Here is a 27,717-nt window from a genome sequence, read left to right as displayed (position 1 = left end):
TTTGGATGGGAATGAAAAGCGGGCTGTAGGAATATCTCCTTTTACCTCAGTGTTTCCCCACACTTACTGTCAACCACGACCCTGTGGAGCTGCTCCCCATGCTCTGTTCTTGTCTCATCCCTCACAGGTACAGTAACACTGATCTGAACATTGCACATCTTTAATCTATTTATTGTACATTCCTTCAGGTTTCAAAAATAAGAAGACAAATCCAAATATCTGAGGTTATTTACTGCATCCAGTATTATCTACACAGCAAGTCTGCTGACACTGCAGTGTGGCTTCTCTTCACTCCTGTCTTGCCCACAGCCCAATTTTTCTTCTCACTACATGAATCCTCTGCTCCTGCCCTTGCTGGATGCCTGCCTTGATTTGTAGCATAAAATAGTAGACTATATTTTTTTTTTGCTAGATTTCAGAGTGCAAATATAGCCCTCTTGGTCTCTGCAAAACTCCTGGGAAGAACCTCTCAACATCTGTGGTGTTGTTTTCTTAGTGAAAAAACCCCAAACCAAAATAATATGGTAATAATTCCAGGCACCTGTCATTTTTAGCTGAAAAATTATATAGGAAGCAGCAGCAGCATCTGCATTCTTTGACATATTGTAGCATGTCACAAAGTGAGCAAATACAAGGGCAGACATAACCAAAATATGTTGTACAAGCAGGACACTACACCAACATGGCTGATTTGTATTCCACAAAAAGATACATGGAGCAAGACCTAATATTTCAGGAAAAGCTGGCAGAACAAGTGCATGATCCGTACCCTGAGCACAGGGATACTGCAGTAAGCCTTGCCCATAATTCTGCCCAAAACCTGTGGACTCAGCAGAACCAGGAAGGGCTCTGGCTGGTCCTCCTGCTGCTTCTGACCTGCCAGCACTGCTCATGTCCCTGGCTACACATTTCCTCTGGGTCCCCCACTACTAGATACTCATATTTAGGAAGGGAAAATAAAAAATGTAAGAATACCAGAACAAAACTGTAACAGGATTCAGGAAATAACCATTCCTAAAATGGCATAGGTTCCCAGCAAAAGCACAGAGCTGCACTCACAGTGGTGGTGAAGATGCAGGTCATTAAGATGCAGGTGATCCTTACAGGGTTTCTCTACTAATGATGCTATATTGAAATTGAAAGAGCACATTTATCACTTTGCACTTTTAGCAGCATTTAGTAATAGAGACCAGTGCATTATACTTGCTTCTTATCTCATACTATGCAAAGCAGAGCCCAGCAAATGCTTCACAGTAGCAATTTATTTGATTTAGGACTGTATTTTGTGTCCATGAACAATCTGCTAGTTGAGTGTGGTGATTACACTTTGGTTATTTTAGAACTATTTGGTGAAAAAAAAAGTGAAACGGGACAGTTTGCTCTCTAGCTACTGCAGTAACATTTCAGTCATGCACCACTGAGAGTTTATTAGCTGGGTTGAAACCCTCCAGTTTAAACCAGCAAATTTATTCCTGGAACACTGCTTCCTCACAGGTCACCATCTGTATGGATTAGACCTGAGACCTGAAGGTTGTTTACAGAAATGAATTTATATGGCTGTTTCTATTAGTTTAATAGTAATCCATCAATAAATTATTCTAATCCTATTTTTGTTTTAAAATGCCAGACTATTTTTCTTTGCAAACACAGACAGGAAAGGAAAAAAAACCCTCAAAAAACCCAACTAATTAAAGAATGTTAGATCAGCAGGGCATAGTTCCTTACAAGGTTTAATATATGAAAAAAATCACAGATAATTTTTTTTTTCCTATACAGAATATACTTATTTTAAGAGCTAGCCTGCAATATTTTTGTCATTTCTGCCCCAGACTTTAACATTGAGTCAGAGCAGCATTTTCACACCGCCTCTACTGCCCTTTATGGGGCTGGGCTTCCTTTCTCTCGGATGCCCAGGAAAAAGCCACACTTGGTGCAGGCTGGGAGGAGGGAAGGGCAGCCTGGCAATTCCCCCTGGGCTGCCCGGGCTCTGCTCAGCCAGAACAGCCTGGGGGTGCCAAACCAGCCTGGGGGTGCCAAACCAGCCTGGGGGTGCCAAACCAGCCTGGGGGTACCAAACCAGCCCGGGGGTACCAAACCAGCCCCGAGTTGCTGCTCCCATCAGAGCAGGGCTGACTCTGCTCAGTCAGTGCAGAGCAGTGGGAATCTGCCAACACTAACTTCCTAAAGGTTAATACTTACAACTACATTTTGGCTGATATTTCCAAAGCTGCCTAGAGGGAATGGATGCCCAGTGCCCATTAATTTTAATAGGAGCTGGGCAGGCACAGCCCTTGTGAGGGTAGGACTATTTCAGCCTATTACTGGTGGTGACATAAGGTTTGATATTGCAGGAGCCTGATTACCTGCTGGGAGCACTGAAGCTAATGCAGCTCCTATATTTTGGCTTGAAAATTGAATATGCAAAATGCATGAAGTGTGTGGCTATGCTTACCATAAATAATGAGCTTAAAATGAGAGTGGTTCAGATGGAAAGGGTCTAACCCAAAGCTAGCTACAAATGAGTGCTCCTGATGATTTGAGAAATAGACTGATAGGATTCAGGATTTCACTGAAGACCTGTGAATAAGGGTTGTTACATTGAGAGCTTAAGCTTCTAATCTGGTTTGTCAATTTATTCCTTCTATTAGGAAATTGTATCAGCTTTCAAAAGGTGCCATGAAACAGTAAAACACAGACCTGGGTGATCTGCAATTAGGTTTGAATTTTAGGAATTTCAAAACCTCCCCCATTCATTCTATTTGTCCAGCCTGGTTATACAAAACCTCATTTAGACCACATCTATTGTAATCACAGATCATTTCTGATCACAGTTTCCATCAGGCCATGTGTTAATGAGCAGCTCAGCTGGGAAACCTGCAAACTCAAACGGACACATTTTGCTAGAATCCCCAGTTGTGGACACCAGGGGTCATTGGTAGAGTGCAAGCCAGGTAGCAAAACCATAATTTACTTAATTTGTGTTTGCAGATGCTGTGGGGTCTTTTTTCTGCAATGATCACACAGAATTTACAAGGGCTGTTTCAGAGGAGTAGCAGAAAAGGATTCTGCCTCATTATTGCTCATCCAGGGAAGTCCAGGATTGCCATCTCTGACAAACAGAATAGATGAAAAATATCTAAGTCAATATTTACAATGGAGAATTAATTGGTTCCATTGCTAAAGCTGATTTATCAGCAGGTTATTGCAAATAAATGAATAAGAAAGAGATACCAATGTTGGTCAACCAAACAATAAAAAATGATTGTATCAAATAAAGCCAAACTGTAACTAAAGACTTCAAGAGGGGTTTTTTCTGGCCTCTAACATAAAAATGAATTTTATGAGTCTGCTGTAGAGCATTTTGTCTTGGCTTTTATGTCTGTGATCCACCTATTGCTCACCAGTATGCTGCTGTGTTATTTGATCAAATAATACCAATTACTTTGCATTTTGTGGGTGAGACAAAAGACACTGGAAGTACTCAAAACCAGCTGTCATCCCTGGTGGGAAGCTGTTGCCAACCCCCTCTCAGAGCTAGTGGTACTCTTCTAATTTCCAAGCAACATTTAATGATGGGGAGTTTATATCAATTAAACCCCCACTGCTTTTTTAGTCTTTTCTCTGCCCAAAAGGATAATGATTTTCTGCTCTGCTGCCCTGCTCCTGTGCTCTGTGGTGTAAAGCAGTGGTCACTGTCCTGTTGCCCATCTTGCTCAGAGCAAGAGGTACCTGTGTCCTTGGAAAACCAATATATATATATATATATTATATTTATATTAGACATTGGATATACAGGTGTTCACTGCACTAATGAACTTGGGTTTTATATCTCACAGGTGCTCTGGTTTTAAAAAGTGTTCATTCAGTTGGCAATTTTCAAGAGGAGGAAAGGAAACTTCTAAAGGAAATAGAGTTCATTTGTTATTTGCATAACTATATTACACACAACCACATTTGATGGTGTTTCGTGGAGGAGTCTGGAGAAAAAGGAGAGGGCATTTTGTAATAAGAAAACCAATAGAGAGAGTTGTTTTCTACTCTCATCTGAGTTAATGGGAGATTTGCCTTTGTCCTCAGTTAAGACAGTGTCATTTGCTTCTCCATTTCATTCCTGAGTGATGGTTTGTGCTGATGTTTCACCTTGCTGTTCCTGAGTTCTGGGCACATTTGGAGGATAAAAAAACTGTACTGACCATGCACATGCATCTTGAAAACTCTGCTGTATGGTTGCTACCTAGGAATTGTAATCAAAAGGAAATGATTACACAAGCCCACATATTAAAAGCAATCCATCTGCCTGCAGAATGGTTTTTATGTACTAATGCCATAAGGTAGAATACTTAAATTGTGGAGCACAGCTCCTCTCCCCACCACTGTCTTTTGCATCATAGTTTCAAAAGGGAGAGGCAGCACTTTAAAAATAATATTGAAATTTGCCATCCTCCATCTTGCTTAACCTTGAGCAGTTATTGTGACAAACTGAATGGTCTTTGAAAACAGCTCCCAAAGAGGAATACTGCTTTCCTTGATATACAGGATTAGTGAACTGCTTTTTGACACCTGCATATGGAGACCTGTTCCAAACTCTGAAGGCTATTTGCATGCTAAGTAACACACTTCCTCAGCAAAAAGTCTAAGATTTGATAGAAATCCCTTTGATTCCTAAACTTGAGACAATTCTGCAATATTAATGCATAAAAATCTCTCAAAGCAGACTACAGACTGACAGACTGCTGAGGGGATTGGGTCCTACAGTGACCTGCTTGTATTCTGAGAGGAGGAACTGTAAATGCATCTCTGATCAATTGTATGGATAATTGATCCTCTGAAATCAATTAAACACTTGTTGATTTGCCTGCTTCTAGTTGCAGTTGCCAGATTAATTCACACAGTTCAACACAACAGACAGTCTCAGTGCTAAATTAGTGACTCCTATATGAACTCTCTTCATCACTAAAAGGATAAATGATGTGTTTGCTTCCTTCAAAGATCTGGTCACTGCCTCTTTAAAATTTCAGTGTGTAATAGCTTCAGGTTCTTGTTTATTAATTTAAAGAGAGCTCACTGTGGAGGAGCATTTTTCATTCTTACTTAATCATCCACTTCTTTTGTGTTCAAAGCCTAATCCTACAAACCACAATCAAGCCTTGTGAACTAGTTCCATGTTTATAGATGGAAGGTAGCTTTGAAAGAAAATAAAAAATGCTTCCTGCCCTGCAATACTCCAATTAGGTATTTTCTATAGTGTATCAGAGACACCTGTAGGCACACAGCATTTCACAGTGCACCAAATCCACAGCATCTGATGCAGAAAAGACGTGTGGTGTGAGCTCATGCAGAATTAGCCACTTAATAATATGGTCTTCCCTGGCAGAGATGAACTACCATCAGAATTCCTGCCAGGATTTGGTGTCAGAGCATACAGCACAGATGCTAACCTGACCCTAATGTTTCCCTAAGCTCCCCTTGGCCATGGATTAGCTGGACCCTGGTCCAACACATTCCCTGAGGACTGTGAGCAAGGATTAACAGCCAGTCACCATCCTGTTCATTTTCCTAAACCCTACAAACTGTGCCCTCATTTGACACAAAGCAGAAAGTCTCTCAGGGTTTCAAGAGCCAGTTTACACCAGCTGAAAATCTGGGTGTCAAATCACTTCCTGAGAGCATTTTGGATGCTGCACTCGGGCTGTGCATGTGGGAAAGATGAACCCAGTGCTTGTTTAAAGGCAGAGTTTAAAGATTTAACCCTCCTGCTCCTAAGACACCACACATCCTCCACCAGCTGCATCACCTCTCCACACAGGTGCAGTAAATGGTAGCAAATCTCTTTCTGCTGCTGCCAGGCAGGGCAGATCCACATCAGACTGCACCTTCTGATGTTTGGAAATCTCTCCCTGAGCACTGCTGGGTGAAGGGCTGTTGTGAGAAGCCTCCCTTAGCACTGCTGCAGCTGTTTTTGCCCCTAGATCTGCCATCTGTGTACTTGCACATGGGTCCCAGCGGGCTGAGTCTCCTGTTCTGGGCTCACCAAAGCAGATCTGTGTCTGCAAGGCAGTGAAACTCCTTGTCCTGGTTCTCTCTGTGCTCCCCAGGCAGCCTGACCAGTCCTTAACCTGAACCCATGGTCCTGCCTGTGGCTTCACCCCTGCAAGGGAATTCTCTCTAGGCTGTCTTTCCCCTTCCAGCTCGTGCCTCTTTTCCCTGTGGTGCCTGGCACACACTGGCATGGCTGGCTGCCCTCCCTGCCTCCAACCCCTCTTCCCAGGCTCTTCCAGGGCTGTGATTAACACTTAATGCTATCTATCAGAGGAGAAATCCCCTACTGTTTTTCCATTTAGCCTCTAGTGGGTTTATTGCAAGTATTTGAGTGAAAGGTTACTTTCCTCTGTATGGAGGTGAAGTAATTACATGTTCCTGTGTGTCTTCACACTGCTCCAGAGCCATGCCATTCCCTAATTTCACCATGGGGATGCTGTTTGTGCACCTTGGTTGGCTGTGAGGGCTCTGCTCCCTCTGAAATCTGCCAGCTGGAACCTGGGAAAGCGACCACCCCTCACGCAATGGAGACAGTGCCATGACTTACAGCTTTTTTTACCCCTCTGAAGTAGAAAAAGAAAATTTTTTCCCTGCTGAAATTGGGATTTAAGTGAGCTCTCTGCACTTCATCAGGGGTGGATTAGTCAGCTGTTCTATGAGCTTGATATTAAAAAGGGTGGTTGCTGTGCAGGAAATCACAATGTCCCTGGAAAAAGAAAGAAATATAAAACATAGGTGGGGAGACAAATGCTAACTGCCATGAAGAAGTACTCACACAAACCCACAGTCAGAGGCTCTCATTACCTGCACCATCCTCTCACCAGGAAGACAGGAGCATCCATTCCCCTCTTCCCAGCTCCTGCATGCAGCAGGAACAGCACAGCCCTGGCTGGGAGATGGGGGAGCACCTACCTGGGGAGCCCTGACTGCAGCCTGGCTCAGGTGAGCTGCAGATTTGCTCCTGGAATGTCCTGCCTGTGTGCACCTGAGTCACACAAAACCATCCCTGTGTGTCTGAGCAGCTCTGGGTGCTGTCAGGCACCACCCATGGCAGGGTGGCTCTGCAGCGTGTGCACAGAAATAAACATATACAAACACACACACACATATATATATATATATATATATATATATGCATAGATATGGATCCATATGCCCACACAGAGATTTGTTTGCACATCCACTTGCTCAGGGAGAAGCAGAGCCTCTCTGCTCTCCCCAGGCTGCTCACTGATGCTCTGGGTTCAGAAGATGAGGCTGTGCCCTGACACAAAATCTCACCCAGCACTGGCAGGGTCAGGCACTCGCCTCCCCTCTGCTCCCTTCAGCCTCTGCCCTGCAATGGGAAGGCAACTTGGTAATGAGAGCCTCTGTGCCTGGGTAAATGAATTAATTACTCTGCATGGCTGCTGCCAGCTTTGCTTTTGCTCCCTCTGAAGTCAGCACCTCTCAGGATCTGGCTGTGATTTCAGAGTGGCTGCAAGGGCGTTCCAAGAAGACAAGATCTGGACAAAACAAAAGCCTAAAATATTTCAGTGAAGTTAGACTTCTCCCCGCTTTTTCTATTTTTTTAATAGGACATGAGATATTCTGTGACTTTTTTTGAACTTGCTAAATGGATGTCAGTGGGGAAGAGAGACATTTTCTTCCTCCTTACAAATGAAGTCATCTGAATTCACCAAATAAAAATAAATATGAGCTTACTGCTTGGTTCCAGTGGTGCTGCAGAAGGACAGGGCTATAGATTTTCCCAGGAGTGTAGAATAATTCACCAAGGCTGCTCGTTATTCATATAGACAGTGAATTAATAATATTGGACCCTGAGATCGCTTCTTATCTAGGCCGAAGCACAGCTAGAGGGATGAGAAGCTGACTCCTTGGATTTCAAAAAGCATTTTTCCCCCTTTTCTTCAAGAAATAAGAATTGATTGAAAGTATTTTCACAGAGTGGGAAAAAAAAGGCTTTCTGGTGATACCACCTAAAGTACACATTAGATAAATAGAAAACTATTGGCTTTGTGACTGTGAACTGTTCTCACTTGATGTAAGTGCTGATAGATACAGGATTATCTCTAACAAAGCATTTACTAAGGACCTGACCCAAAGTCAATAGGAGTCTTTCATTTGACTCTACAAGGCTTGAATCCTGCTTTCACTGCAGGCAGAGGCAGGAAGTGTCTGTGCATGTCCCATGGCCACCTCTCAGCTGCTGCAAGCTGGGGCAGCCCCGGTGCTGTGGGAGGATGCTGAGGCTGAGCACCAGCACAAACTGCACCTCTGTCCTGAAGGAACACTCCTGAATTATGGATGCTTGCTCCACAATTGGTGTTTTACCCATAATTTAAAAATAAATGATGGGACATTTTTATTTCTGGGTCCTGGGTGGGAGAAAGCAGGGCAAACACAGCAAATGGAATGCGTGCTGTGAATGCTGTCCTCTCTCTGCTCCAACTATTACACATGGAAAAATAAGGATGAGCAGCACCAATCGTGACTGGAGAGGTGTGAGGTGCTAGCCCAGAGAGGATTAAAGGTCAGGCTGCTCCCACTGGTCAGAAACCTCATGTTTGGCTTGGGAGTGCTGCCCTGATGAAGTGTGATGGCGGCTAGTGATCCTCAAACTAACAGAAATCTGAAGTATGTACATGTGTGCTAATATTTCATTGTGGAATGATCTGAAACTTGAGGTGATCTAAAATCAGTCTGTGAAGAATGAAAATACTGGCTTGATTTTATTTTTCTGTATCAGTGAATGACTTTTCTTTCCCTTGATGCATGACTGGTATAAAACAGGACAAGAGTAAACCATGGAGACTAAACCACTAATCCTACTGCCTGAGAGTTAATGCTTCAAATCCTGTGTTGCAGAAAATGTGGAATGGGCTCACCTCACATGTCTGCAGAGGCCTTTCTTACAGGTACAATTTAGAGGGAGAGATACTGCTAAGAATTTTAGTAGCACCTTCCTTTTTGCTCATTGGTTTTCACCAGTGATAAACCCACCTCATTTCCTAAAAGCACTGGCAATATGCACAACCTGCATGAAAGTTCCTTTGTGGCTGATTTCAAAAGCCAGTGCAGGTGCTTTTCTGTTATTCCATACTCTGTGGTCCAACAAATTTCACAGATAATTATGCAAGAAATATGAGGTTGCCTGTGAAAGAGGCAATGGAATAGCCTGGAAGAAGATTGAAGGGAAAGGAACAGAAAAATGAAACATTAAAAAATATGTGTGTCTGAGAGCACTGACTGTAACACAGTAAACTCCAGTATAGATGAACAAATTATATATTATTCACAAGCCTTGAAAAACACACAGACATAACCACCTACTGACTGTACAGGATGCTTCAATACCACTTTAAAGGATATGGTACAAAGCATGATATTCCCAGTATAAAAGCGACAGTTATAAGTATCTTTTTTTTTTTACAGTAATGATATGACAAAGGAATGAAACCTCAGCCCACAGGAGAAATTGCACCAGTGACAGCAATTTCTGCTGAGGCACCTGAGGGCCTTCATGAGCCCATGGGAAATGCTGGGCATTGCTTTCCCCAGAAAAAGGGACTTGCTCTGGAGAGGTATTTGGGCAAATAAGAAAATAATAATATCCATGGCAGAGAGCTGGCAGCCTGATGCCCATGGTATATGCTGTGGCCAAGTGGCAGGCAAGATAAATTGTAGAGAGGGAAAGGAGCATTACATCCTTCAAACAAAAAAGACCTTGAAGTAGTGAAGGGAATCATGAAAGTACGTGTGCAACAGAATAGGCAAAGCAACAGAAACTGGTGTCTGTGTTTCATGGCAAGGTTTGGCTCTTGTTTTGCTCCTACTGTTGCTACTGCATCATTCACTGGTGGTGGAGGCAGCTTTTAGGACAGAGTCTACCGAATGAGCCACAAAGAATCATTTATGACTTCTGAGGCTGCCATGGCCTGGCCTCACCTTACTTTATTAAGATGAGAACCCAAAGAAAAAGTTTGCTGGACCTGGCAGGAAGTGATGCTTGGGAATACACATCAACTTCGTGCCCTTCACAGTACAAACAACCTTAGCCTGAATTTTGTTCCATGCAGGGAGGACTGCATAACAGCCCTGTTTACTGGGATGCTGTGCTACCCATGTTCAGATCTCACAACAAAAGGGACAAAAGGACCATTCATCAGCCCTGACATTTATTAAAAATGTTAAGATGACTCCTACAAATAATTGTGTTCTCTGAAAGAGAAAACAAAGCCAGCTCTCCACACAGCCCAGCTGTGTCCCAGAGCAGTAGCTGGTAGGAGCAGAAGGCAATGCAATCTTTCCTGTGCAACATGGACTCAAACTGCCAAAGCAGCAGCCTTGATGGGGTGTTTTTGATGAAATTTAACTGGGAAGCACCAAAAGCTTGATCCCAATCCCACTAAGTCACAGTGTGGCAGGGCAATAGTGAAGTGCAGCCTGCTTTATACACACTAACACATGGCCATGGGGTGGAGATGGCTCAAGGTGATAATCATCCATCAGCCAAACTGCTCACAGGGGTCTCCCAGTCCTTGTCACCTCTCAGAAGTGTCTTTGTTTGGGTGTGAGTACATTGGTTCACCTGAACACCTGTGGATATTGAATTAGGACTCAAGCAAGATTTCTTAGTGACACATTATGGCTTTAAATTATATACATTTACACACTGTAAATAAAACCCAGTGTGAGATTAACTGGTCTGAAACCTTTCAATATTGTAGATAAAGAAGGTAGAAAGTTGCAGGTGACCTTTTGAAATGTTCTCATGCACAAAATAAACAGCAAATCCCAAATCTTTGTGTGAGCTAAAGCACTGACGTCAGTGGGACTCCCATGGGAAGTTTTGGGAGTTTGTCTTTACAAGAACAGAACCACCAAATTGGAAAAAGTTTTGACTTAAACCAGGTCAGTATGTCAAAAGCCACAAAGCAAAGTCTGGGATAAAACAAAAGGCCAAAGCAAATGTCCCTTGGATTAATTTTTACCAGCAGCATATTGGGCTTTTGAACTGTTCTCCAGCCATCTACAAAAGCAGCCATGGGCTGACTACAACCAAACTTGAAAGGGGAAGACATTCCTTTGTAGTTCACGTTTGCTGGCTTTGAAGTCACAGTGAGTCTTACCAGCGACTTCAATGGGACTTGCCTTACACTTTCATATTAGCCATTGTTTTATCCTAACTCCTTTCAAAATTCCAGACAATAACATTTCTCTTTATTGTAATCCTGACAGAGCAATTAGGCTCCAGTCCACACCTGCACCTGACTTTTTTCTTCACACAGCACTCTTTGAGCTTCTCTTCTCTGAACAGAGTTATGAGGGCTGAATTAATGGTGTCTCTCTGCTTTATCTGCTGCCTCTGTATTTCATGACCTGATGAAGAACATGAAATTCTTCAAGGCTTGTACAGCTGATCTTTGGTTACAACCAGCTGTAGTTTTCACCTACAGTTTTATGAGTGTGCTTAGCAGAAAAAGAAAAGCTTCTTTTTATCAGGGTAATTAGGCAATAACAGAATGACAGGTTGTGGACTAAAGCATAATCATTCACAGGTGCATTCATAGCATGGTTTTAATCATGAGTTCAGAAGCTGAATTGCACTCCCAGTGTAACAAGCTATGAAATACTGCTTCATAATTTTAAAATCTGAATGTGTTTTTAAAATAATAAAACATTTCCTTTCATATCTTTAATATATAAACCAGATATCCACAAGCCAGAAATACCTGCTGAGGAAACACGAGGTTCTCATTCCTCTAAGGCAGCCCCTAATCTTTCACCTTCTTGTCAAATCTGCAAGAATGATCTTTGTCTGCACAATATTCCATTCCACAACACCCACCAATATTCCTGTCTAGCTACAACTCCTGTCTGAGGTACACTGGACCACTCCCTGCTCCATTCTAATGCCTTGGCAGCCTGAAATTGAGGAAAGGTACCAAGAAGAGAACATTCTTCCCAATATTTGCTGGCAGAGCTCCCTACTCTCACTTGGGGTGAAGCTGATTGCCAAACACAGACCCAGAGAGGAAACTTTGGGTGCTCCCAAGACTGGCAGAGACACCACTACCCATGGGATTCCAACATGGAAAGAGTGAGGAGAGCCCAGCACAGAGCCTACAGTGCTGCACAAAACCCACCTGTGGCTCTCTGGAGCACCTGTGGGCTCTACAAACAACACAACGTTCACCAAGAAGAACAGTGAGGGATTTTAACAAGATACTCCATTCCACAAAGCTGCTGCACTGAGGGATTCTGCAGCACAGAGCAGCTTGTTTGGGAAGGGAAACTAATGGGATTAGTACCACTTACTCCCCATCTTCTTATGAGATTTGTATTTTGCCAAGCACTTCCCAGCCGTGGCTCTCTCCCTGACTGCTGTGTGGTTTCACCTTGCAGTGCTGGCAGGGGAGCTCCAGAGAGGAAAACACCCTGTGGAGCTAAACCTCATATGAAACCCAGACACAAATAACACGGTGCTTTTCTTCCAGAAAAAAAAAAAAAAAAATTAGAAAAAACAAATCTCCGTGACAAGCAATAGCAGCAATGATTTTAAAAGACAAAGATTTTTTTCCCTGCTTTCTGTAATGTTCGTTTCAGGACTAGAATACAAGATTCATTTATGTTATCTTGCCACTGACTTTCCAAATGACTAATTAAATCAAAATGAAGAGCAGTTGTCCTTTGAAATATTTATGAATCAAAACTAATGTGGCACCGAAGCGGCCCCGTGAAGTGACTCAAGGGATAATTTCATCTAGGTATTTATCAATAATAAATCTCTTATACTCATCAAAGCATCCATACTGGGCAATATTCTTACAGTTTTCAGGTAAATCTTAACATGATCCATGTGCACATAGCTATGCATTGAAGTAGCAAGAAAGTGGTCTAAATATATACTTGTAGATTTTTCTATTTCATTAAATAAAGAACACAACAAAATTCCTATGCACAATCTGTGGACTTACAGCTTTCTACCTGTAATGGATGGTACACAAACAGAAACATATACACAGGAGGAGCTACTTGCCATCAACACAGGAAGGTCTGTTTCTTGTAGTCCCAGCCACTTTCCCAGGTAGACAGGAGCATTTTACTGTTTGTGATCTTTCCTCAATTCGATTCTTATTACAGCATCTGTGTGCTGCTATAACTTCACACGTTCCTCCTTCTGGCAAAAAAAAAAAAAAAAAAAAAAAAAGAAAAAAAAAAGAAAAAGAGAATATTGACACTCTGATTAGGAAGAGCAGCAGTGGCTAATCAAAGCACCCAGGCGTGCTCCTGTCAGTGCTTCTGCCCAGCTTCTGTACAGGTAGGATTACAGTTTTATTTCTGTCTTTTTGTGTGCTCCCAAATAAGCCAGGTACTGTTACACTACATTTTTAACAGAAAATGTAGATAAGTTCCCTTGCCTTTCTTATATTAGAAGTCTCTGTGACACCCACATCATTTTTGGCCTAAAAATAATATTGTCAATGTCCGGGCCTGAAGAAATATAGGTAAAATACTACAGAAAATGTGCAGCCACTGTTGGCTGGTTTTATGCTTGTAATATAGGAGGCCTCTCCCCAAATATTTTCTCATACAAGGACAGAGACTAAGGGAATCCATCTAGAAATAAGATATTTCTCCAAATATTTGATTCTGTGCTAGTACTCAGCCCTTAGGGAATGACAGAGTCCCCCCAGATTACAGGGTGGCCCAACAGCACTTCCCTTTGCTCCCCCCACTCGCTAGACTAGCAGATTTAAGGCAGAAAACATTTAAATTGTGATTGAGATCATCAGGTTTAATTTGTCTCCTCCCTAATTGTTCTTTCCGAGCATTTGCAATAGTTTTATTAGAAGGGGAGCACAGGGGAGTGATCGACAGATCCACGGTGGCTTTGGGCTTATGAAGGCTTGGTGTTTGTGCCATATGCTGAGCACGGAAATGAAGGGCCAGGTGTGCCATTCCCCTTCACCTCTGCTCTGCAAGGAGACAAACACCACGGTGGGCTAATGCCCTGCCCAGGTAATTTCTCCATTCCTCAGTTCAGACTGCATTTAGCTCACAATCACTGACTGTTTAATGGTGTCAGGCTGTTCCCCACAGATATCTGGCTGCTTTCTGAAATTGCAGCACAAATTTGGCAAGGTTTGTTTCGACTTAGTACAAAACCTCACGTGCTGCCCACTGAAGGGCAGGATGTGCAAGATTTTCTAGAAAAGCTTTATTTCTTCATGCCATTAAGAATTGCTAAGAGCATGCTGCTTTTACTACAGCATAAACCACATTACTCCTATCTTTGGATTTCACTCTTTTTGAAAGAATATTGAGAGCTTTTGACACTGTGTGCTGTGTGGCCAGGTGGGAGAATAAGAAGTGTGGAGATGTTGATCTACATCTGGCTGTGAACAAGGGGTTTTGGTAGAGGTCTGGCAGTCCAATGGTATTTCCCTTGCAGGAGTGAATCCTGGTACCTGGGGTTTCTACAAATGTGGCATTTTTTAGTGAAACACAGGGCAGGCAGGCAGGAAGGATTCTGCCTTGCCTGATGTTGGTCGTATGGGGGAGTTTGCAAGCATGAGATGAACTCTGTAGTAAACACTGAAGTCATCTGGAGAGACATGCTGCTGCACCTCTTAGTAATTAGGTGTGTTTGGGCTGCTGACACAAGCTTTTTGAAAGCCAATAGGTGTCAAAAAACAGAGATCCCAACAATTCAGAGAGCCATCCTCTGACAAATGGGCTTTGGAGTGTATCTGAGGAGCAAGAGGAATTGTGATAATCAACTCAGCCCCAAACACTTGCATTTTCTATGAAGTAATCCTTCACACAAACTCCCTGTTCCCCTATCCAAATCATACTGAAAGCAATGAAAAGATTCTCATTGGTTTAATCCATCTTATGGTCATGCCCTAGGAGAAGAGAGATTTGTGATTATATTGATTGCAACTTCAACAATAAAGATAATGTACACAGTAATAAGCATTTCTAATTTTAGATGACACAGACTGTGTGGTAAATATTTGTGAATAACCTAAATGTTTAATTTTCTCTATAAATTTGCTGTATGAGTGCTAAGAACCACATGACCTAGTCTTGCTTATTTGGTTATCTAATCAAAATTATGGGTTGTGGTGGAAGAACTTTATAACACCTTTAATTGTTATGTGGAAGCTCAAGTTGCTGGAACAGTAATGAATTTAGCTCAAATTCTGTAGTTGTTTAGGAGGGCCAAAATATAATGACACTATAAAACCATTTTTTTAACTGCTAGAAATTTAAATACATTAATTGGAAGTTTTATCTACATAGTCTATAAAAGTATGCAAATATTAATAATTATAATAATAGAAAGACCCCTTCCAGTGTTGACAGAAGAAAAAATCCACCTCACATGGAGAAAATTCTGGAGGTTATACAGCCTGTTTTCCTGAAAAAACTGTTCAGTGGGATCAGATATTTGCATTAAAGCATGTTTAGTCTATGGTAGCATTGCATGCAATGTGTTTTCTTATAAGGATTTTACCAACCATACATGTACATGTGGAACTTTTAAAAATCCAGATACAAAATGGGAATAGAGACAGATATAAATGGACACAGTGAGAATAGGAAAAAAACCTAATTGAAAAAGCATACTCCTTACTACATCATTCAGAGAAACATATATACCATGAATATAGTGAGGGTGGGAGGTTCTATTTAAATCTACTTCAGCTGCATAAATGAGGAAATTAATTGAGTGGGGAGAGAAACACAAATCCATCTTCAGTTTTCACCAAAAACCACTCAATGTGTTCAGATGGACATGTGAAATACCTTTGCATTCTGTGATTTTTATTTTTTATTTCCAAAAATCTTTTGGGGGAGGGGGCTGGAGAGCACCAAAAAATACTCTAATTCAATATCTGATGAATTTCCTGAGCCATCTTTTTTTATTTAATGGTTCATCTGGATTAAGGGAAAACCTGGCAAGATATTACATGGCTGGGAGTTCTGAAAAAAACCAGGAATTATTGACTTGGTAGGCTGTGAGTGCAGCAAAAGTTTGAATCCTTGTCATAAAACCCACAAATGTCTCTGTTTTTTGAAGTTTATGGTCTATTGAGCTACAGTAGCTTCTGGCTTTGATTCCACAACAATAGCCTCATCCAACTCATTCAAGTCAATAGGGGATTTGCCATTGAATTTAAAAGGAGAGGAAAGGGGCCTAAAAATCCTCAAAGTAAATGTCTTCTGAATGTTATGTTGACAGTTACATTTCATGAAGTGGCTGTTTTATCCACCTGCCTTTTTTTTTTTTTAGTAATTTCTTTCTGCACCAAGAAAACCAGAAGATTAGAAATGGAATTGGAACCTGCAGTTCAGGAAGAGCATTGATCTTCCTTCAAGAAGCTTCAGAGGTGAATGAAAATGTCCTGTTGTGACTTACACCTTCTTCACACCAAACATCAGCAGGATTGGGTAGTGAGATCAGCTGATCCTTTCTGGGCATTCAGTTCACAGGAGGCCTCAGCTTTGCATGGAGGAAATGTGACCAAAGCCAGAGGGACAGAACTGCCTGCCAGGGAGGGTCCTGCAATGTGGAAGATGGCAACTCTCTGTGTCATTGCAACTCTGCCCATATTCCTCAGCCTCCCAGAAACCCTTGTTCTGCACAGACTTCAAATAGAAAATTGTAGAAATAATAGATCATTCTTGCTGTAAAACAGAGACAACTGTTTGTTACCCCTGCAAATGGTTTTGTTCTAATTGGAGGACACTAACTCCTGAAATAATGCTCATTTTTGTCTCTGTTATAAAGCCACCTTGAGTTTACACACCACAGAGTGAAATATTTTATCATCTGTATGAGTCTGCTGTGGGAGGCTGTGATTTAAAATGTCTAATCACCTATAAGGTCTGAGTGCATGCCTGGCAGAAGCCAAAAAGCCATCTTCTAGTCATCTCTGTTTTTTATACCTCTAGCTAGGAGGTAATAATAAAAGCATATTTTGCACTTCAAAATTATAACTTGCCTCTGCATTCCAGCCAAGCCTGAACTTATCAGTAAACAAACATAAAAAAGGCAAACAGCACTACTGATTTGTGTTATACATTGTGGAAGTCATTAACTATGACTCAGGTAGCAAAACTTATACGTTCTCTCTTTGACAGTGATGACAATTTAATAGTATTTGACTCTGCTGAGTTACATGGAGTGTCCTGCAGCAATGAGAGAGGTTGTTTATCAAAATGATAAACATGTTTTCATTTCCTCCTTGGCTGCATGTATGTGATCAGAAGTCTAAGGCCATCAAGAATTCACTTATTCTGGCCACCAGACAGACATTAAGCTATTCAGGACCATCTGTGCTTGAAATGAGTTCCACTTAATGGACCTTCCTAGGGCAGGTCAATCATAATGAATGCATGTGTGCATGAATGCATGAGCAGAGCAGAGCTTTGGTGAGGCTTCTTGGGCTGTTTGGCACTGGCAGAGCCTGCTGACAGATAAGATGTGCCTTTCTTCTCAGGGTCACACACCCAGTGATTTTAGAATTCAGATCCTCTGTTACATTTGCTGCTAGCTCATTGCAAATGCACCTCACAGCCTAATCCAGAGGAAGGTTGTTGTTAGAACCTGTTCCTGCTACTTGCAAAAAAATAATGGTGCCCAAAACACATCATGGGCTTTGCTGGCCAAATTCTGCCTCTGTTACACCACTGGTGATTCACCACGGGAATATGAGCAAAACAAATCATATGGACCAATTTCATCAACATTTCCAGACAGTTCATTAGGACTATAGCTGGTTTGTGGTAGCTCTATTTATTTGTAACAGCTTCAAGTATCCAGTCTAAGTGCCAGTGCTATCATCCTGCTAAGGTCACAGACCCATATGTTATTCTGAAAATGCTTAAGTATATGCAGATGCTGCTGCTAGACCTAGGAGAACAGAGGAAATTTAGGAGAGAATTTAAGTTCTACAGACTCCAAGCAAATGTTTAACAACGTGACAGCAAAAATTCTTCACATACTTGCAGACTTGCTGAAAAATTGCTCCCAGAAACAAATGGATATAAAAATTTGCACCCTCTCCACCCCATGTCTTTATACAACAAAGGAAAGAAAGGAAAAAGAACCCTCTGACAGCCATTTTTTTTTTTACATTCACTATAAAGAATTCAGGTTTGGGGGCTGCAGTTTAGAGAGTTCTCAGTTTGAATAAGCTTTGGAAACTTCCCAGGTGTAATTAATAGATTCATAAGCTTTAATCAAAATGTTTATGCCAGCTAATGTGCCAGAACTGCAGACTACACTGTGCACAGGGGAAAATACTATACTTTACTTTAAGAAATAATAAGCCACTACTATGGAACTTACAAAGCAACATTTTTGCTTCTGACAGGAATATATAACAGATGGAAAAACAAAGTCCCATGCTACACCACGAGCCACTTCACAAGTGAACAAATAAAAGACTCCTCAAAGCCACAGTGCAATTACACTCCAATTTTTCTTTTACATATAATCCTCTGACATTGTGTATCTGCTGCAGAAGGAAAAGGATCAAGCTTACAGGATGCATTTCAGAGCACTCAGAGAAGGCTTAGGGTTTTCACTCATTTTCACAAGGTCAAGGTTAACTGCCATCAGTGAAGTCACAAAACAGCTGAACTTGGCTCATAAACCTGACATAACACAAAGGCACCATCAAAAAATTGACCCAAGTATAACCCATCAGCATTACTCCTTACATAATCATTTTCCAGTATGATAACAGATACAAATAAATTAATGAGTTACTCTTTAGATGTGAAATTACCATAACCATGAGAATTTGGAATGTTCCACACATGCTCTGCAAGTCCCCTGATATACAGTGGATATTTTTTTTTTAGCCCAGTGGATCAGAATAGACTGCACTGGTCTGTTTCCTAAATTTCTATTTACATTTTGATTAATATTCAGTATTTTGTTGTTCATTATGCAAGATCTATATTATAATTTTCATTTTGGGAAGATTCCATGCAACAGCAGCAACATAAGTGACTCCCTCTGTGGGTCATTAAGTTTTGGGTTGGGATATTATTTTCTCAAATGCTGCTGCTGTGTTCTGGAAGACACAGAGTACCCCCTAAAAGAAACTGCTGCTTCTCTATTAAAAAAAACCAAAACAACAAAACAAAACAGAACAAGAGGACAAGTGAATGAATTTTTTTTTTCCCTTGGAAATGCACCTTGTGTTAAACTTTAAAACCCTAGTGAGGTTTTTCTGATGTCCAGGTCACTTAAAGAGCACCCCTGGAGGTCCCAGCTCTGAGAGCCCACAGGACAGAGCCCATGGGATGCTGCAACATTCCTGCAGGTCCAGGCCCCAGATCCTGTGTCATGGCACAACAGCCCCATTTTGAGCAAGGCAAATACTGAGATTGTTTTGCTTTCTGCTGGCTCATGGGCAGAATTTGGAGAAGAACTGCTGGACCAAGCAGGTCAGGTACCTGTGAAAATCTATTTCACACTCAGCCAAAGTTCTGATAGATTCTGGAGTGAGAATTCCTGGGCTAAGAGGGGCAATGTGCATTCTCACGGGAATCTCTGCTTATTTATCTTAGAAACTCTTAAGTTTCTGAGTAACCCTGACAGATAAGGCCGTTTTCATGAAATAAAACTTTTCTGCAAAAATGAAAACCAAAAGAACTTCTAGAGGAAAAAAAGATCTTGAAAATATTTTGTTCAGCAGAATGTTAGTATTTCAATTTAATAGTAAGGGTTTTTTTTCCATTTGTATTTTATTTCCCATTCAGTATAATAGGGGAAGTAGGGATATGCAAAGCTCTAATTAGCACAAGGATTTGTAGTCTTTTACAATTTTCTACTAATGCTCTCTGCCATCAGCCACAGGAGGCTTCTATCTGAGAGAGTAACAGATTCTTATACTTACACCCAGAATAGACTAGACTCTGATCCTCACACACTGGTTTATTCACAGAAATTAAAAATACGTATTTTCTGTAAAGGAGAAATGGTATGGATTCTGCTCTTGAATTCACAAGGAAAACCCAGAGCACACCAGCATGTGAGCTGTGCTTGGATCTTGGGCTGGCTTATGGATTTCCATATCAAACCAATACACACACCAGAGAATAGGTTTTTCTACTAAAGAGCCTTGCAAATTGATCTCCTGAGAAATTTGCGCGGGACTTTATTCTTATACATATTAAAAAAAAAAAAATAAAAAAACAAAAAACCCCTCTTACAGATGAATCAAAGTGAAAATGGTCTCCAGAACAACAAGGCAGGCTTCTAGCAGCTCCTGCCTCTGGCACACTGCAGCTCCAAAGGCAGAGGAATAACCAGCAAGGCTGGGAAGGCGAGGGGGTGACAGGGCAAGGCTGGCTGGAGAGGAATGCTGATGAGGAATCTGCTCCCAGTTCTTATTTAAGCAGGGTTATGATTAGTTTTAATTAGCATTTTGCATGCCTGTGTAAAATATACTCCCAAAAGGACAGAATCTATGGGAAAATCCCATCTTTTGTGCATGGAGCTGTCCCTGCCAGGGCCACAGCCACTCCCCACAGGACTGATTGCTTTTTGTCACAGGGAATTGTAATAAGGACTATCAGCACTCCTGTATTGATGAACTACAAAACCCAGACATGTAACTCACGAGGCAGGCAAGAATTCAATGTTCTCTTAGTGGGGATCTTCAGTCTTTTAATGAGATTTTTTTTACTTCAAAGGGAGGCCAACTTACAGCAACTTTGAGAAATGGAGGTTAGAAATTAGAAGTCTTGGTGGAATTTACAGCTCTGGAATGCCATTAAGAGATGTGTGTGAAGAGGCAGGACTTAATTCAGAAAGAGAAGAATGTTACTTTTGAGAAATAACTGAAGTTCCATATCAAAAAGTAATAAGCATTATGACTTTAAATTTCATTGACTTTCAGTGAGATATGACACTCCTAGAAGTCTATATCACTTGTAAATAGGATGTCTTGGTCTAAATGATGTATGCCAGTAAGGCTGAGCATAAAATCTTGTAAGTACCTTTAAAAAAAAATCATGCTCTTAGTCACTTGGGTGGTTTGGAAAATTTAATATTTGATATGTCAGAGAAGATAAAAAACATGAGTTTGGACAAAATAGATGTAATGTGCCTGCATTGAAGCAGTGCTCCTCCTATAAGTTAAACTGCAGGCAGCAGTATAAACTAGAGATTAAAAAGACCTGCTGTGCTGTTCTGATCATTGCTTTGCAGCTGCACAATTCTTGCCCAGAACAAATTTTCTAGGTATCAAAGCTGTGGAGAAATGTAGATCTCTGCTGCTGAATGGAAATGAGCATTTCCAACACTGACATCTCTAGTTCCTTGCCAGAGAACAGTGAAAATCCAAAGTGGAATTAGGCCTGAAAATACCCTCACAATAAAATTTGAGTGAATCATAGAACATTGTTCTTGGAACCTCAAAATGTTGTTCTATATGCTGCCAGCAAAAGACATCCAAAGAATCAGTGTTAAGTTTCAGGGAAAACACACAATGAAAGAAAGACAGGACTGCTCTCTTTTTGGACGGAATAATTAAGTTGATAAGAAATAAGTAATTCAGTCACAGCTGCTGATGAGAAATGAATACAGAAATGTGCATGAGAAGTGATTACTAAGAAAGGATTTAGAAATTATTCTGTGTCAACTATGTAAGCACAGCTTGGTCCTGACAGAGTCTCACTTATGCCCAACAGGCTCTCCCCAAGCACCAGATCTCTAAAACTGCCTAATAAATTTATTTAATACCTTCATCTCCAAACTTCTCCAAACTGGAAAACCATATTAATTTTCTGTTCAGCCTTAAAAGAGACTCAAGATTTCTTATTATGCTCATGATGCACCCTTTGAATTTTTCATATGGTACATGAAAATGTCACACTTTCAGGATTTAAAAAAAATATTTATAAAATAATCCACCGATTACAAAGCAGCTCCAGAAAAACCAACTTTCAAACTCAGGCTTTGAGTCATCACAAAATGATTCAGGGATCTTAAATCCTTGTGGAAAAGCAAAACAATATTGCTCTATACAGTTCATCTTTTGATGTGATGGCTGCAGATAAATTCATCCCCAGATAATTTTATCCACTAAGGTGATTAGCCTATGGAGAGCCTATGATGTGTTTACTGAGCACGGTGGCATAGTTTATGGTAATGCTGTTGTCATGCTTTATAAATGTGTGAGATGCTTTTATGAAGTAGTTAGATAAGGAGTGGTGAAAGTAATGTGATCCATAAAGAATGCACAGTGATGAAGAGCTGGGATTGCACAGATACTACAGACAGACTGAGAGAGAGAATTATAACCAGTGCAGAGGCTGCATTAATCTTCCAGTGAATGGCAATAAATAAAATAACAGGAAGGAATGGGTCTAAACAAATTTGGCCAATGTGTAAAACTGAAAAGTCAGTGTGGGATCAAAGTGTTTTCAATGGGATCTCTTAAGGATGAGTTGACTAGCCATGGTGGCAACAACATTTTCATCTATGGGGTTGACCACATCCTACAAAAGCCATGAGAAGGAACACAAAGACTGCAAGTTACAGCATGTGCAAGCCAAAGTCACCGTAAGGAGCTGTGTGTGATGAGCAGCAGCAGTAAATCCTGTCCTCTGCAGCAGCTGAGCAATGCCAAGCAATCACTTCCCAGGCATTTTTCAGAGGACAAGTGTGCCCATTATCCCACCCCATATATTTCTAGAATTATTCACACCGTGACCGCCAGCAGCTGGTCCTGCATTTGAGCAGAAAACCATTCCTTTGCCAGGAACTGGCTGCACAATGGTGCAGAAATACAGAGGATGGGACCAAAGGCTCAGCAGCAATCAGTTGTTTTTGCATGGAAAGCATTTTACACTGCATTCATTATCCATAGCAGAAGAACCTGGTAGTCTCCAGCCTAAGGAATTTGCAGCACACTCATTTCTGAACCTTATTTAGCTTCAAGCACAGTCAAGCACTTCAGTAAATGTTAGGAACTGGCTATGTGAGCAGCAATATTTTAACTTTCAGGCTACTATACTTCAGTTATGAATTAACAAGTCAAAGAATTCTCTCTCAAAATAACATATTTTAAATTTCAGGGTACTCTACTGTGGTTGTGAATTAGCAAGTTTAAAAATTCCCCCTCACAATGATCTATTCCCTCCAGACTGAAGCATGATTGAGCTGTTTTACTTCTGGTCAGAACCAAACTATGGCTGAGGAAGAGGAGGAAGCAGAGGATGAAGTGGACTCAGACCACATTTTTCTCAAAACTGACCTCATCTGCAGTCACTTCTGAGGGAAGCCTCAGTGGGAGGGCAGTTGCCTCCTCCTCACTGAAATTTTAAGGGAGAAGGCAATGGCAATATTTTATGTAATGTTAGCTTTTGGCACCTCTTATTTTCTTCGTTTGGTTTTGTTCTGGTGAGGTTCATCTCAAGCAAAGCAAGTCTGACTGATTTCTTCTTTTTCCATATTACTTTAATCACTTTCCAAACCTCTCTTCTCCTACATTTTTCCACAGTTACTATCCTGAGCTGCTTTTTTTTTTTGCATGAGTCTCTGTGTTTTGATGTCTCTCTCCTCCCTATTTCTGTTGATGAGCAATATTTTATTTCCTGCCACCATGATTTGCTCTGTCTTTCCACTCCAGTTCTCTGCATACAATTGTAACCCTGATTTATTCTGGTTGCCCACTCTCTCTCTCTCTCCCTCTTTACCTTTTTTTTTTCAACTGCATCGAATGTTTCTCTCTCTGACAATTTCTTTCTCTTCTCTCTGGAAGCTCCTGATGAACAACACAATGCAGTACTGCCTCCTAATAATTGATCACCTGGCTGCTGTTCAGATTTGTACTGCTCCTTTGAATACATGTGCAATCCAGTGCACTCTGTTCCTTTATAATGTGAATAAAAAGGGCTGCATACTCCAGTGGAAATACAGGAAGTCTAGTGAGCAAATAATTTCCTACTATGAAAGCAACATGTGACATTACAACATTGGCTTGAAATGAATATTAGTTTATTTTTTATTAGTTAAACAGTAGCTGTATGCAGGGAGCTCTGCAGTTAGCAGAACCTAAGAGGCCAGGCAGAAAACACATTTATTTTTCTCTCCCCCATTTACTCTTTGTGATGATCAGGATTCATCCAAACACTATCTAAGAGAATTTGGAATCTGATTTTTCAATTAAATTTGCTTTTTAAACAGATTTCTTTAAAAATGAAAATCTTTTTGATGAAAAACATTGACATTTCACTGGCCAATGTCAACAAAATTCAATTCAAGATAAAATCCCTCAGCATGTGTTATAATTCACATAACTCAACTACTTTTAGTAGTTTCCTATGTAGCACTACAGCTAATAAACTACACCACACTCACATCATCAGAAAGGGGAAAATGTCTTGAAAGCTGAAGTCCAGACAAAGAAGGAAGTAAGGAATTATTTTAGCTATGTCTCTTATGGTCACAAAGAAACCATTTTGCATTAAGATAAAAAAGAAATTCAACTTTTGTTCCAAAATAATCCAAGTGATCTATTCCAGGGAAATTATGCAAAAAGAAAAAAGATACATGCACATGTCCTGCACAGGTCCTGCATCTTCCTGAGGAGAAGCAGCCGCTCTAATTGTGATTCTGTGCTAATTCCAGCACTAATTCTGTGATTCTGTGCTAATTCCAGCACTGCCTCCAAAAGGTCCCTCTTCCCTCAGCTCTTAGACTTGTCCTGATTCATGTCCAGCTTAGTCCACTTTTGAGCTAGCTGGAAAAACCCCATTTCACTCAAACCCCAAGGTTTTGCTTCAGAGAGCTCAGATTTAAGGGCTCATGAGGATCCAGCTCCAGGTGAGCCCCACCAGAGAAACAACCCCAGTGCCTCACCCCTCAGTTCAGCTGCTGCATTTCCATCCACTCTCAAAAGTTTTGGACAATGTTGGCTATAAACTGGGCTTTCATTAGAAATAAAAAAAAAGAGAAAGGCCTGTAAGCTAGAAATAGGACAGCTCTGCCAACTCTCCTTAATGGTGTGCTGGTTAATTAGAAGCAGAAGAGGTCATCTTGCCCAATTCTTTCCCAATATCAAAATGTTGCCCTCCACACACTCATGAGCATCTTGCCCAATTTATTTTCTCATTATTTAAGCAATTGGACTTCTGCTGGTACAACAGGGGATTCTTTGAAGATGCCATTCGAGTGTTTAATGGGATCTGCCATTGGGCTGAACAGAAAAAGAATGTTCTGTTTTCTTTTGCTCAGTTTTCCTCATTAACACTAATTGTGATGCTATGACCAACTGAACACAGCTATTCCCTGTTCCACATTTACAGATGTCAGATATGTTTCAGATGGTCATCACATCCCCCATCATCATTATCACCACTTAGACAAGCTGTGCATTTGCTGCTTCACTTCACCTTTCTTCATGAGCCTGTCCCCATCACCTTACTGATGTCCACGGCTCTTCTCAGCACCACTGACATCACTGATGTTTTTAAACTTCCACTATATAACAATCACATTATTATTAAAAGTTATAGAAATTCTGTGCTGTAAATTGGATGAGTATTATTATCTCCATTCAAGAGAGAAAATCTGCCCTATTTTCCCAATCCAGCATTTATCTCTACTCAGCTCTTCAGTACTATTAACTAAAACATAGACAACCAGCACAAGTTAATAAAGTTTCAAGAATATTTGATGACCAGTGTATAAACTACCAGATACATTGGTATTTATTACTGCCTGGGCATGTCAGCACTGTGGAGATGGACAAGGAATAAAAATCAGGGTGTAGAAACAGAGGCAGATGCTCTGTAATAGAAAATCCAGCCAACAGTCTGAGATGGACGAGGAATGCCATATCTAATTGAAATGGTGCTCTGTGCTTCCCAGCAGTGTTCCCAACAAGGAAAGACACTATTAACTCCTGCTCTAGGAGAAAATGCCATCACTTTCCTATTTTTTCCATCCCCATTGCAGTAGCTGGCAATTTTCCAGCATTAATGCTTGAATACTTCTTTCCCCCACGTATATTAGTTCACTTTTTTTCCTAGATACACTCACGTTATTTCCTGGGCCTTCAGATTTTTCTGATCTTTTGTATTATGAACCTTGTACTTCAATGATGTGTTGTAACACATATTTTCCTGTCACTGGTAAATTGGCAGAGGCCCTATTTCCTGTGGATAAAGCCATCCCCAAATGTTTCTTTTAAAACCTAAAAGATGCTTTTTTTGCTTGGCAGAAAACTAAACTAGCACTTGCAGTAGCCATGGCCCTAAATGGAGTAAAGGAAGAGATTTTCAAGCCCAACCTACCACATTATCCAGCAATGCAAAGGTGGGCTCCCTCTTGCTCCAGTGGGAATTGTTCCCTCTTGCTGTCCTATCAAACTGCACACTAACAAAAAGGAATTTAACCCTGCAGCCAGAGAAACCACTGGCTTTCCACTGAACAAACAAAAATGTAATATCAGCAACACCTTTAAGGCAGCCTTGGTTGACAAACAGGTGCTCCCTCTGTAAGACAGTTTTCTTATTGATCTGTGCTAACATCTTGCAGAAGTGAACAATCTCATTGCCATGTCAAAGGCTAACCATCTGTGAACAAGTAACGCAGCCAGAAAATCCTTGTTGCTACAATAATAGCTTTAGGACGTGGGTTTTGTTTCAATCACCACAAAAAGAAACCCTCAGGAAACTTCACAGAAATTCTTTTTCTGATAAGTTAACGTACCTAGAAAATGGCTTTTGCTTACACAAATTTCATTGAAATAAATTACAATAATTTACATACTATTGAGTAAGGTTACTAAAATAATTGGAAAGTTCATTTTTCCCCTTCTCCTCCATTGATATTGCAATCACCTCACAGTCTCATGCATCACAGCCCTTCTCTTATTTAAAAATCATAATTCTCTCTGTGGGACAAATCACCTCTTCAATACCTGAATATATATGTTAATACTTTCAGGATCAGATTTTTTTTCCACATCAATAAACAGAATTCAGCCATGCTGGAACCACAATTTTAGACTAAAAGACCATTCTAAGAGATGGATGTGCAAGCACAGTGTCCTACTGAGAGACAGAATAGTGAATTAATGATTCTGGAACAAAAATCTAATGGCAGGACTTTCTGAGACCAGAAGACAATCTTGTGAGAAACTTTCTAATCCAGTGAGATAGCATCAGGTCCTAAATAATTGTCATGTCAGAGAATATTGAGGTCCGCTGGCATAAATTTTGACTAAGGATTTTATAATCTGATTGTTCCCTTAGAAATGTGAACCAGGAGCTCCCTTATATCAAGGTAATGAATTATTATTATTATTATTATCATCATCATCACTAATTACGGCCTTTGATAAGTTACTGGATATTGTTGAGTCTATATCTAAGTGTCAAATGCATAATTTTATCATTGAAAAAAAAATCTAGATTTCTGGCTAGGTCTGGAAGGCCTTAACTTTGTCCTCCTGCTCACTGGTTATGCCCAAGGAACAGCTTCATGGAATACCAGCAGGGTGGCATCCAGAAACAACCCTGGTTCCCAAATCCTGGTGGAGACCTGTTTTCACTACAGCAATCTCAGGTCTGTCATTCCTGGCAGATGTAGCTAGGCTGTCTGAGGGCTCTGTTATCTTTGTGCATAAATTT

At 40.8% G+C, this 27,717-nt stretch overlaps 1 protein-coding gene across 4 annotated transcripts in view; it reads right to left on the bottom strand.

Moving 5' to 3' along the window:
* Positions 1–27,717, bottom strand: part of TAFA1 (TAFA chemokine like family member 1) — a 214,570-nt gene that overhangs the window by 29,113 nt on the left and 157,740 nt on the right. For 2 of the 4 annotated variants that reach the window (XM_064432990.1, XM_064432992.1), the window contains one exon: positions 13,082–13,219. In XM_064432990.1, the coding sequence (XP_064289060.1) occupies positions 13,082–13,219 (138 nt within the window). Of the gene's footprint in view, positions 1–13,081; positions 13,223–27,717 lie in introns of all 4 variants that reach the window. The other 2 variants (XM_064432989.1, XM_064432991.1) reach the window with 1 other exon arrangement.

This window comes from Passer domesticus, chromosome 9 (genome assembly GCF_036417665.1).
Source record: "Passer domesticus isolate bPasDom1 chromosome 9, bPasDom1.hap1, whole genome shotgun sequence".
In the NCBI taxonomy this organism is placed as follows: domain Eukaryota; kingdom Metazoa; phylum Chordata; class Aves; order Passeriformes; family Passeridae; genus Passer; species Passer domesticus.
Note: the sequence above shows the minus strand (reverse complement) of the source record. Positions and strands in the feature narration are given on the sequence as shown.